Source organism: Aptenodytes forsteri, unplaced genomic scaffold, assembly GCF_000699145.1.
Source record: "Aptenodytes forsteri isolate BGI_AS27 unplaced genomic scaffold, ASM69914v1 Scaffold193, whole genome shotgun sequence".
NCBI lineage: Eukaryota > Metazoa > Chordata > Aves > Sphenisciformes > Spheniscidae > Aptenodytes > Aptenodytes forsteri.
Window position 1 is genome coordinate 3,711,528 of NW_008795405.1, and position 13,251 is coordinate 3,724,778.

A 13,251-nucleotide genomic window follows, 5' to 3' on the forward strand; every position below is an offset into this window, starting at 1 on the left:
GTGGGCCTCCGGCTACAATAACAAAACTGCACTCCCGGCTGGCCTCACTGCTGGGGCCTGCGAGGAGCCCTTGGCTGTTGTGCATATCATGGTTGAATCAAACAAAAATGACTGCTCCCCAGCCTGTGCTACTGCTTTGTCCAGTTAGAAAAAATGGGCACCATGTATGCCAGCAGCCAAGGAATCAGGTCATCCTCTTGGCAAAGCTGACCTGTCTAGCAGGTAAAAGGTCTGAACTAGGTCTCAGAATGATTTTTCCTCTTCATCCATTCTTCACATCTCTCAAGACAAGGGTTTTGCTTCTTCCTCTGAGTCCCATCCTTTGGCCCTGCTGGAATGCCCTCTTTTTGGTACATGGGGACTCTTAGGGAGTCTTCCTTGGTCTTTGGGTTTTAGAAAACCTCAAGATGCCTATTTTAAGAAGGACCACATGGGAGATGAGGGACTTGTCAGCTTTCCTCCCTAACTAGAAAAGGGAACTGCTGATGGAGCTAGGGTAGGAGGCTCAGAGGAGACAAAAAAGCTTATTTCTCAAGGAGTTACTAGTTTTAGGAAATTAGGAAAGGACGTGTAAACAACAGACTCCATCACTCGTCAGAGTGCTCTTCTCTATAGTAGATGTCATTTTATTTTTGGAAGAATCCCTGGTTTGCATGATTTCTTTCTTCAGCTCTGCCATAAAGGATTTGCATGTATATCCTGGACCAGAGGCCACGATGCCCTGCCTCAGACATACATTGCAGCTGGCCCTGTTATTGTCTGAATGGGTCATGGAGCCTGATACCCAGGAAAGGATCCACTGTGGGCAAGCCTGCCCCTGGGGAGAGCTGGGCTGCTGCTGCTGCCTGGCAGTCTCTCTTCCCATTCATTAAGAGCTTTTGGGCTAATCATCTGGCAGCATCATTAAAAGGGAAATACTGAGGCTGCCCGCCTTAGCAGAGCAATTCAGCAGTGCATGCACACCCACGCACACGTGCACACCCCCAGAGCATGGGCCCAGTAATGCGGGACAAGCTATAATTAACTAGATGAAGGACTCCATCTTCCTTTGTTGCTGCAATCAGTTGTCACTCTCAGCTGTGTTTTGTGCTCTCCCCACCTTCTTAGGTTTTGTGGCTTTATTTTTCCATTTTAAGTGCTAAGTACCCAAATGTGGTGCTGGGGTGGTGGTGGTGGGGCAGTGGGGGCAAGGTTCAAACTGCCTCCAAGGTTTTCTTCATTTTCTCCTCCACCCTGAGAATTGCCCCTAGTAAATCCTTAAAGATGAGAACTGCTGTTTAACTACATTGCTCTTTCATATCATTGTACTCTGAAGCTACTTTTAAAAATGTCCTTCTGGCTTCATAAGAATCCAGTGTTGGCCCTTGATACTTTGTACAATTAAAGCCACTTAATTTTACTATTTTGATATAGAAAGCAGATGGTTCACAATTTAAAAAAAAAATGTAGTTCTTCTTTGAAATGTTACTTTGAGATCAAGGGAGGTTAATATTAACCTTTAAGAAAATAATACTGATTTGGTAGTAAGTTAAAGAAATATCAGAAAAACTCCCAGACCTAAATGGGAAAAGTCAGTTGTGGAAGGCGTAAATCATGGCCAGAGATCAGAGTTTATATGTCTGTCTGCCCTCAGCAATGGACATACTATTTTAACAACAAACCAATGTTCTGAAGAAGGAGGCAACTTTCTCTTCACATTACTGCTGAAAGTCTGAAGAAGCTGGGGCTCCAGAGGCTGACCACAAGCAGATGCTTATCCTTATCTAAGAAACCTGTTGAGAGCCTTCTTTTGAAGCCGTGCGCTTGTCCCTACTGTCACTCACGTTTGAAGTTCAGGAATAGCAAGTCACCAGATTCCTGACTTACTTAGACATAAAATTTCTTTGCAGGCAGATAAGCTGTTTATTCTGAGGTTTTCCTAAACCTTTTCCAGAGCACTTGCTACCCACCATTTTTATTGGGCAGCAGTTGTGCTGATACCGAAATACTAAAGAGACATACGGTTTTCTTTGTTGAAGCGAAGTAACTAAATGTTCTGCAGACTGGACATTCCATAGATAAAAGGAATCCTTGAAGCTCTGTGTACAGGGGTGGAATAGATCGCTCCACCTAGTGGAGTGATCCCCTGTGCGCCCGGCGCCGCAATAAAGAATGCCTGCTTTTTAAAACTCCTAATTGAGTCTTAGAGAGTTTTTCATCTGCCTACTTACCGTAACAGTGCCCAGCCCATTATTATAAGAATGACTAGATTGGTTTAGCAAAAGCACACAACCCCTTGACCACTGTGGCTCGTGCAGGTTTGTGTCAACCTTCTCCCAGTTCTACACTGGTTGGGTTTGCAGCCCTGAGGCTTTAATCAGGGTTTCTTGTTGAACAAATCTAAGATTAAAAGGAAAGCATGTTTCATCTGGAAACTCAGATTTTCTTACAGGATTCCCCCGGAATGGGATGGCTATTGGCACAAACAATGGTTGTATATGTGAATAACGTGCTTTGGGGCCTGATGAGTTCATTTAGCATCCTGACCCTGCTGAAAGCTTTGCTGGCCTTTATGGTTGATGCCCAAATAGCATGGTGATAGGTGTCCCCTCTGTTCTGGCAAAATCTGGTCTAGTTTGCAGGTCTGAACAATTCTCACACCTCTTGCATTTGTTTGTTGGATGCCCTATTCGTTTATTGTAGTCCAGTAGCAAGTGCTACCCCATGCCACCTTGAGATGACTTCAACTTTTATGATTTGAAAATTGTTTTAGTGTCTTGTCATATCTTGAAACTGATGTAAAGGTGAGACAATGATGTCAGTTCACATTTTCTGTGTTGATTTTACTGTCGCTAATTTGGGGCCTTTGTTACACATGCTGCAAATGTCACAGATTTTAGATCTCAATGGTTGAAGGTTTTGGTTGTTAATGACATTTTGTTGGAGATAAATACACTCATTTTCACTCCTACTTTAAATTGCAAGGGAGGAAAATTTTCAGATGAGAAAAGCTGATATGTTATTTCATTATTTATATTATTATTCTATCTAATAATGAATCTAGAATTCTGTTGGTGTTCTCTTTGTTAAAATAAGGATCTGTGTCGATGGACAACTTAAGAGATAATATGGTTATTTTGCTATATCTCCAAGTCCACCCTCCTTTTTCTTCCTGTTCTAAAAAGGAAAAAGTAGCATTTTTTGGGGGGGGCATTATTTTTCATTAATCTCCCTACTTTCTTTGTCCAGTTGGGACTAGAAGATCAAGAGGTACATACAATACCACAGCTGCTGTTGTATTTCAAATTTGTCAAGAAGCAAAAGAGTCAGAACATTTCTTAGAGAGACTTTCTTTCGCAGGCATTTGAACCAAGGCCAAACCAGGGGCCAGAATGGTGGGTACATTTGGGGTGCGCTCACTCCTGGACTGCAGGTGAAGGGTTCTGGGCTGCACCTGGCTGATGCACCTGACAGATAGAGCACACAGCGTTGGCCTTCCAGGGATAAGGACAAAAGGGGTGTTGACATTCCTGACATTTTGAGATTTTTATAGCTCCTCTGTGGCTGGTGGAGAGAGGGGTCTTCTTACGATGTGATTCAGGGTGTTTAATGCAGGCTCTTGCTTTGAAACCTATCTGGAGGTTTCTCTTTGTCAGTGTCCCGTTTTCCCAAGTGGACAAGGCCCCCGCCATCCCCAGCAGCTGCACCTGTTGGTGCTGTGCCTCTTAGCCATGGCTTTCCTTCCCCACGGTGTACAAGGGCTGAGGGCTTGGGACTCCTATCTCTGCTTTGGGTCTGATGTCCACTCGTTGTTCGGCCACCTTCAGCTGCATGTCATACTGCCACCTTCTTGCCTTTTCTCCTTTTTCATCATTGCTACAGCGACTCTGTGCTTTGTAGGTCCTAAAAATTATACTTTTGTCTTCTCGTCTTTTACAGTGCCTTTTACAGTGACTTTCAAGTGCCCATTTGGACAGACCTAAGATTTGCCTATCAAGAATGATGGGGTCAGTGGCCATAAATAGAGACACAAATTCAACCCACTCTGCTAGCAGAGCAAAATGATTCAGTGAAATTATATCTTGTAATTTAGACCAGAAATATGTCCTACAGTATCAAGTCTGCTATGTTTATTTATAGCTAAAAAACCTAAAAATCTAAACCTATGTTGCGTTTCTGATTATTTTTCTAAATCCACAATAATCTTCAAGAACATTAAGATATTTACATTCCTTAGACTGTACAATTATTAATCCCCTTATCTGGCTTGGAGTTCTCTGTGAGTGAACATATTCTTAGGATGATCTGGATTTTATATTTCTCCAGCAGATGCAAAGGAAAAGTATAAAAGACAGAGAAATAAACAAATTCAAACTCAGCATGCTGCTTGTTCAAAATTCTCATTCTAATAAATTCATTTGACCTCCGTGAAATTAAAAAAGTCACAGCCCTGTTTGATTAATAAACTGACTTAAGATGGGTGTGTGCGTGTGTATGTGTGTATCAAAATCCCTGCCATACTAAGTGCTGTGAGAGGCAGGAGATGTGGAGAAGGAGTCAAACTAAGGGAAGAAGGTCAGGGAACCAAGTACGAAAGGGGTCACTCATGGCTTGAGTGGGTAGGACTCAATTTTTGTATATGTTAGTTCTGTGATATCATGTGTCGCAAAATTAACTAATGGGTCAGCTGATGCTTAATGGATTGGGCATGTATATATATACAATAGTATCTAAATGATATTTGTATGAATACAGTTGTACAGTAAACATATTTGAAAATTGGGACTAGAAATGGATTTTAATTGAAACAAACAAGGTTTATGTCAGAAAGAGTTATCGGACAGGGACTAGAGCAGCCCAGGTGACCACCACAGCCCCATCTACAGAGCTGACAGTGACTGTCACTGCTGAGGGGGGCTGTGCTGCTTTCTGGCTTTACCTTGAACTATGAAATGAAAGAGTAGCTTTAACTATAGAGCCATAAAGTAACACACTGTCCTCAGAAGTCGAATCTCCAGTTCTTCCCAGAAAGGAAATGCAGTAGTATTAAAAATAGGTTACAGGTAATTTTTTTTTTAGTCCTTGCCAGGTCTGGTGTACTGGTGTCTAATTAGTAAGTGTGAGCAGCGTTGATCAACTCCTAAAAATACATGCTGAAGCCACCATGTTCAAGAATGAGGATAGCTTTGTGTGTGTGTATGCATTTAGCCCAGATGTTTCATCTGAAGCAGATCTGGTGGGATCATGGCCTCCCTTTCACTGACCACTGCAGCCTTGAATTTTAAATCTTGAGCTGAAGAGAAGTTATTTCTGTAGCTCTCCAGAGGAGCAAATGCTCCCTGCAGAGCCCCATTGCAGACCTTGGCTTTCCTAGCCCATTTAGCCATACTGGTGTGCAGTGCCTCTGGAGTCACTCCCCAAGGGATATGATGAACCTCAAACACAGTTCTGCAACTACCAGCAGGTTTTTTCTACCTGTGACAGATGCTTTTCTGCTCAGTGTAGAAAGCAGCACCTGCATATGTGTGTGCCCTGTGTGCTGCACCCATACTTGGTCTAGTTCAAGTATGCGAGCTCCAATCCTGAGAGGTATTGGACTGTGACCAGTGTGCATGGATATTGCTGCTTCTTTTTCTGTTTTGTTCTTTTTTTTCTTACTTCCTCTCTCTCTCTCTCTCTTTCAAAGGCCTCTCACACCTGATGATGGGTGAACAAGGTAAGTCCTTTGACTTTCTCTTTGTTTCAGTCACTGATCATGAAAGAGCTTTGTCCCTGCTGCTTTTCTGAGCTGGGCTTTGCATGACAAAAGCAACTAAGCCTACTGGGTGCCAGTCAAGCCATTTGCATTTTTGCCTTTGTGTCCCATGAGCCATGGCTACTTGTCAGCCTGGGACTCAGGTGCCCAGGAGGGAGCATGAAATGATTCCATGGACACTAAAGAGGTATGCTTCCCCCTTCCATGCATCCCACCAACTATTTTATCTTGCCATTTCTTTCTTGTGGTGCCAGCTGTAATGACTCCCACTTCTGCCCAGTAAATGTAGACCTCAGTGTTGGTCTTTATTTTTAAGAGTGCAATTATTACAAAAAATATGTTAATAGCCCTCATGGCATGACCCTAACTCATTATGAATCCTGAGGAAAATTGCATATAATGGCCTGTAAGTCCTGTGTCTGCAATTTAAAATATTCAAATATGCACAGAGTAAATTGGTTTAGAAAAAGAACAAAGCTAACCCCAGGTTGGGCTACAAATGGGATCTAGGCCTATATCAGAGTTCACATTTTAATATCTCAGCCTGGATTGTGTTACAGATCTATTGGCTGTGACATGATGGGATCATTAGTCCCATTTCGCACTATGGGACTGTGGAGCAAGAAGCTGGTGAGGAGAGGCGAGGTGAGGAGAGGGATGATTCTGTTTTCCTCAGATAGTGTCAGTGTCTTGCTGACATGGGTACACAGTGAGGAGTTAGCAGCTCTGGTGATGCATTCTAGTCTTGCGAATGCAGGAGTGAAATGGTTGAAGACTTAATACAAGGAGTGTGTACATGGTGCACTAGGAAGACCAGACCAACTCTTTGTCTGTGGGGAGAAAATGTGAGTTTGACACTAAAGCCTGATGAGGCTTTCCTAGACTAGGTGTACACAATAGTGTTTTTGCCATTAAGTGAACACGTATCTGAAGTTAGACAGTCCAAAGAGTTAATAAGATAGAATGTAGTGCCTGTGAAGGCTCAAGAGTAATTCGGTACTTGAAAAAAAGAGACATAGTTTCTATGTATCTCAGGGAAATGTAGAGAGGCTTAGGACATAATCAGTTTTTATTCTGTAGTTCAAGGCAGATGTCTGCTCTGAGGTCATGAAAGCTTAGGAAACAATCATCAGAAGTGAAGTGGGGGCTCACTCTTCAGTTTCTGTACTGCTTAGCATCCTTATGTGGTGGGAAAGGTAGGAAAACAGGGCTCTTTATGAGTGCATGTCAAGACCATGGTATTTGGCATGTGGAGCATCTGGCTAAGCTCTGGGTAGCGTTGAGCTCCTTCTCTGTCCCCACTTACTGTGGGGATTACTGTTCAGCTGGGCTCATGGCTTGGAGGTTGTGCTTGGTGAGGGAGCATCCAGTAGACAGGTCCCTTCAGATGTCCTGGTTGCTCAGGATGCAGCTGAGTATGGCAAGCCATTGACAGAGGAAGGATGATGGCATGTTGGGAGTGATCAGGACAGTGAACTTTCATGGCCACTTTCAATCTCAGTAACACTGAACATATCTTTGTAGCAGTCTGTGAGTTAGCACTGTATTATATAAACAGATGCACTTGGCCATTTAGATTACAAGTTGCAACCCAGCTGGCTCATGAAGACTTGCATGACCTGTTCAGGCCTGTATGATTGTCATCAGCCCTTTCTATACTCCCTTGCCTGGCAAAAAAATGTGAAAACTACTGGCTTCTGGCAACTTTAGCCACCCTTATTTATCCATGACGCATCAGGGAATAGTGGCTTCTCTTTTCTTGCCAACCAACTCACAGATATTCCTTTTTGGTAAATATTTACTCTCTATAAAAATATGATGGATATAAAATAAGTAAATGTATATGTGTGAGTAAATATGCAATGTCAACATTATATACAAATACATTAGCTCTGGTAGATGAAATATATTTAGCAAATATATTACCATGAGATTTATTTTTTTCCTGTCCTACTCTGTTGTTTCCCTTGCTGTTTTGAATTTGAAGTGGAATGAGGCATATCACTGGCATGCTATTGCATGAGAGAGGTTTGCATTTCTCAGTAGAAAAAACTTAAAGCCAAAGGGCTTAACCAGGCAGTTGCTGGTTGTACTGTCAGTTGTTTAAGCCTTGCTTTGTGCTTTAGTTGTGGTGTCTCTCTCGTTTTTCCCTTGACATTGTGTTTTGTTGGGTTTGGCTGCTACATAAATATGCTTGTTTTCTTGTTTTTGTAAGTATGGCCAGTGACATCATTTTCTGTTTTTTATGTTTCTTCCTTCTCTTCTCTTTTGCCTCCTCCATGATGGACACCCCTCTTGTTCCTCCTCTTAACTGGACACACACCTTCCTGTCTGTAGGTAGAAGTAAAGGTAGAGATTGCATTCTTTTTAAGACTTCATTGCTTGTAAAATGTTTGTTTGTCAACGGACAAATTGTATTTTTATGAATGTGGTTCATATTGGAACTTAATGCCTTTACTTTTAAAAGTCTCTTAACAATCTTTTGTTTTGTATTGAATTATGGAAGAAATATTTATTAAGATGAATGCTTTGAGGCCGTCTTAACAGATGTTATTTTCTCCCTGTTCACACTAAGTATGGGCTGTGCAGTGTCAGGCTCTCTGTAGCTGGTGACGCTGGGGTGCAAAGCGACAGTCAGTTCAGTTGAAGACAGAGCCAGAGGCCAGTGAGCTGGTCCTGCCTACTCTCTTGCACTGGAGTGATGCTACTGCTGGGAATTTTGGCACTGGCAGTGGTGGAAGCAGGACCTGGGCTTGTCTAGTACCCTTCAACGACGGAGGTCTTTTGGGCTATCATTTCTCCCCCAGCTCTGCTTCCCATCCTCTCTGTTAGTGAAAAGGTGTTTTTCAAAGAGAAATCGAGTTGCAAAAAGCTGCAGAGGAAACAGAAGTGATCAGCACTGCTAAACAGAGAGGTCCATTGCCTTTGCAGCTCAGCACAGCACAGGGCATGTAAGGCTGCTCTGGGGCTCCAGCTTGTTCTTCAGCAGTTCACACCTATCTATCTTTAGCATGCAGAGGGCAGTCATCCATCCCTAATCAAAACTGTCAAAAAGGCAAAATGCTGCAAACTTGCTGTGGGTCTCCAGTTGGACTGGAGGGAATGGTGAAGATTAATTGATAAATTATAAGCACTGCTCGAGGAAAATCCATTTCTTTGTCCTATTTTCCAATAAGATAGAGAGTTTAAAAGGTTTTATTATGCTAAGGCTTACTCCTTTTCAGCAAATACACTGCTGAAGAATCTGATCTATTGATCAACATGATTTGAACACGTTGGAGGATGTTGGGTGTGTCCATGCCAATAAGGCATTGGGGGATGAAATGACTAATTGTACTACTATGAATTTGGGAGGATATGAGAGCTCAGAGGATTTGTTCATAATAACTTTCCTTTGAGGCACAAGCAGTCTCTGCCCAGTGATCACTCCTCCTGTAATACCTGAATTCTGGGGAGCACAATGGCATATTAAACACTGTCTCTTTGTATGATTCCTCCTTCTGATGCCCTGCCTCCTTCTATCAAATTTGTATTGTTGGATTCTCTGTGATGGGGTGCATCATGTAATCAATATTATTGGTTCTGTTTTGAGGTTGAAAAAATATTCCAATAATTAATTTCATAGCTTTTCTATTCTATCCAAAGTTGGGCGGTGGAGGATAATACATAAGCTGTACTCAGAGCTATCTTCTTAGCAAGAGGTGAACATCAGAATGTAATAATCACATACACTGTAAAAAATGTGAGAACCTAAAGCTCTAAGCACACTATACAAAATGTTACTGTGCCTCAACACAGCTGCCAATAATTGAGTTAGCTGATGTATGGCTTAGTGTGATTTAAGGGTCAGTGTAGATCAGGGCGAGTTTTGTATGGTGTGATGTTAGCTCATGTTGCCCCCTTCTTTTCTCAGGTGGCATTTGTGCTGCAGGCCAATCTATGCGGGACTAAACTGAAAGTCTTTTCCAAAGCAAAACTCCCAGTTGAGCCTGTAGGAATGAGGATTATAATATATAGTCCACAATTAACTCATATGCACTGAAACTTAATTTATTGTGTCATTGAGTAAAAATATTGTTTCACTTCCCAGCTATGTATAGTTTTTATCTCTAGTTATAGCAAGTGACTTCATCAGAGAACCATCACTCTGTATGAAAAATGGTATTACCTTCAGAGGGCTCAAGCAGTGTAATTTTGAACCCACACATGGCCTTTAGCTCATAGAGAAGGTGGTACCAGATGCCTTAGTGATTGTACCTGGAAGGTTCATATTTTTTGGCATTCTTGTAGTTTTTAGTAAAAACTGGCAGCCGCTCTGTCTCATGCCATGTATGTATCCAAAGGATATGATGTATTTGATTTCATAAAACCTCTTCACAATGTATAGCAGTCTGTGACCTTGCATTCATCATTTGAAACAAGTCTTCCTTTAGTTGCTTCTACTGTAGTAAATAGGCTTCTTCTGCTTCTATCCTTCTTAAAAAGTTCAGGAGATTTTTTTTTTTTTAATAAGTTCCTGGAAAGCTGAAGAAGATGAAGTGTAGGTGTTCTGGGGTAGTGGCTGGAGCAGTCGAGATACAGAAAAGCACCTGGGTACCACTTGTATTTTAACCTGAACTGAGTATATATGCATTGTTTGTGTTTTTATTAGGTGTATGGAACTGGTCGCGGAGATGAGGTAAATGCATGATGAGCAGGGAGGACTTTTATTTAGTTTGGCATGAATTGCTGAATACGACTTCTCTTCTGGAGAGGAATTGACAATTAAGGAACAATTATATTGAGTTTATTTCCCTAACACTCCCCCACAAGTAAATGGTACCAAAGGAGATCATAAATATCCAACTCTAATTTGCTATTGAACTGGAGTTAATGTGTAGTCACGTTCTTCCATATCATTTGTTCTCTTGACAGCCTTTGTTAAGAAAATGATAATTTGCCTTTTTGCTACCTTTCACCATTCTTTTATATATGTAGTGGGTTTTGTTTTATCATCACTCTTGGTTTGGATCTGGCTTCTATTGAGGTTCATGCCTCCAGAGGACATCGGCTGTGTTCCTGGTGGGACTCTGCTATTTTCGGTGAACGAAGTCCTGTGTCTTCTTGAAGGCAATAGCAAAATTCACATTGAATTTAGTGGGCCAAGATTCACCCAAAGAACTGAAAAGTCCCAAATGTCCCCTCTGACACAAAGAATAACAGTGAGGTGTGCCTGGTTTCTGGGTGCGCACAGGACACCTCCATAGCACCCTTGCAGTCTGCAGACTGCTGCTTCTCCTCTAAGGCACTGGGCTCCTTCCCTCCATCAGTAGCTGTGCTTGGGATGAAAAACTGCACAGCTGCACACTCATTTTCAACATGAAGCAGGTTTTTTCTCCATTCTCAGAGAGAAATGAAAGAGTACATACATATTTCATGTGTGGGACTCTTTAGTGCATGTTGTGTAAACCAAAGGCTACTGGCAAATTCCCCGTGCAATTCTCAGCATTGCAAGATCAGATTATCTCCCTTGGTCCTAACTGCTCTTAACCCAAGTCGGTCTTTTAAGTCTCATAATGTTCAGCATTGCTCTCAGTGAGCAGCGTGAGGTTGTTATTTCTTTGAATTGTTCAATAGTATTGACCAGGAGGTAATGGCACAGAAACAACAAAATAGCATTTGTGGACTTGGATAGAAGGAAATGACTGGACCTTACTGATCTGGAAAATAATTTCGAGTTCTTCTTCACCAGTAATGCCATTAGGATTTCAGAGCAGTGTGAATAAGTCCATCTGAGTGGCCAAGAGTTTATGCAAATGTTGAAGTGAAACATCAGTAACAAATTAAACCATTTGTGCTCTATAAATATCTAATTATACAAGGGGAAAAGCAACACTACATTCATCTTGCCAGCCTTGGCAGTAGTTTTTAAGCTCTGTTTTGCCCTGTAAAAGATCTTAATATTTGGGTTGTAAATATGACTACTGTATGTTTTTGGTTTCTACACTTACAGTAATTTCCTTAATACTTTTAAACTATGTGTGGTATTGGGTTTGTTTTCCTTTTGGTGGGAAAAAAATCCTGCATTATTATAAGGATGGTGACTTTCAGTTTTAACTTTCCTCTTAATGACTGTTTAAAAAATAAAGCATTTTATTTTATGGTTAGCAAATACCCAATCTGTAAAACCTCTTTGATAGAATCAAGGCCTCTTGAATGTAGACGTCATTCTTCTGGAATCATTTTTTGTAAGTTTTTTCCTGCTGGTTTCATATTTTATTTAGGGAAGAAACAAATATTTTAATGTAACTCTTATAAGTCTAATCAGAGATGATTGATAGTTGATGAATTTCGAGTGTAAGATACTGAGGGACATTTCTGCAAGGCATTCATCCTATTTCTTTATATTCCAGAGGTGATGACATTTTCCGAACTTTGGTGAATGAGGTCACTTAAATGTTGAATATCAGCTAACGCAAAGGAATAGATGTCTTATAAACATTCTTCTTTTTACACCTCTGTAATATATTTATGAAGGCAGACAAATGAGACATTAAATAGGACATTTCTGGTAAATTATTTTTTGTTTGTGCGTATGAGTATGTGTGTTTACAAATAATGTGTATGCATAAAATATTTAGTAATGTGTTAAGTATTTTGTAGATTACAGGTAATTTATTTTTTCTTACATGCTTTCTTTCTGCCTTATTTTAAAACTGTGTCTTTCTAACGTGTGAATAAACAGCTGATTCTTCGTTGGCTTTCATTTTTATTAAGAAGAATGATTCCTGTGAGAGTTAAAGGCATTGTAGTCATGTTGTGTGTAAACAGGAGCTAAAATATTGTCTTCTTACGCTGTATTGTAGTCTTCTGTTTTCAGTGAGGCTCAGGTTTCACTCTGCCCAAAGAGAATATTTAATTGATATCATTGAAAGACTTTTTTTTCTTCCTCTGTTTTCTTCATTTAAGGCATTCAGTGGTGTGTAGAGATGCAGAGGTAGCAAAACAGGCCATATGCTTTGTAAAAGGCAGACTAATAGCACTTTTGATGGACGTCTGATTTTTAAAGTGCTGTATCTTTCATTAAAATTTACATGTAAAGTAAGGGCAAGCACAGTGACATGAAAGCTAATGCAAGTTGCACATCTTGACATAATAACAATCACAAGAAACTGGAGATCCCAGATGGCAGCTTGGCCTTTGCCATCCTTTTAATAAGCTACTAACTGCTAATTATTGCACTCTTATGGGCAAGTTGATTTACTGTTGACTCTTAAAGAGGCATTGTGCCTTTTCCTGGCATTTAGGTTTTTCAGTTTAGATGTGAGAGTGTTTTTTCCCTGCAGGTTGGAGTCCTTCCAACGGACAGTAACAAAGAGGCAAAGAAGCAGAGAGGGAAATGGAACATAATAAGCAATGTTTTCTTTGTTAATAGCAGAATATAGGGTTGTGGGTTTTTCTAGGGCATGGGTTTAGAGCTGACAGGAACACCAGCATGTATATTAGATCCAGGTTTTAGGTTTTGTATTTAAAAGAAA

At 40.9% G+C, this 13,251-nt stretch overlaps 1 protein-coding gene across 2 annotated transcripts in view; it reads left to right on the forward strand.

Moving 5' to 3' along the window:
* The window catches only part of NRXN3 (neurexin 3), a 1,034,251-nt gene that overhangs the window by 38,562 nt on the left and 982,438 nt on the right, over nucleotides 1-13,251 (forward strand). Inside the window, exons 3-4 of one of the 2 annotated variants that reach the window (XM_009280739.2) lie at nucleotides 5,666-5,695; nucleotides 8,072-8,083. In XM_009280739.2, coding sequence (XP_009279014.1) covers nucleotides 5,666-5,695; nucleotides 8,072-8,083 — 42 coding nt within the window. The remainder of the gene's footprint in view (nucleotides 1-5,665; nucleotides 5,696-8,071; nucleotides 8,084-13,251) is intronic. The other variant, XM_019472456.1, reaches the window with a different exon arrangement.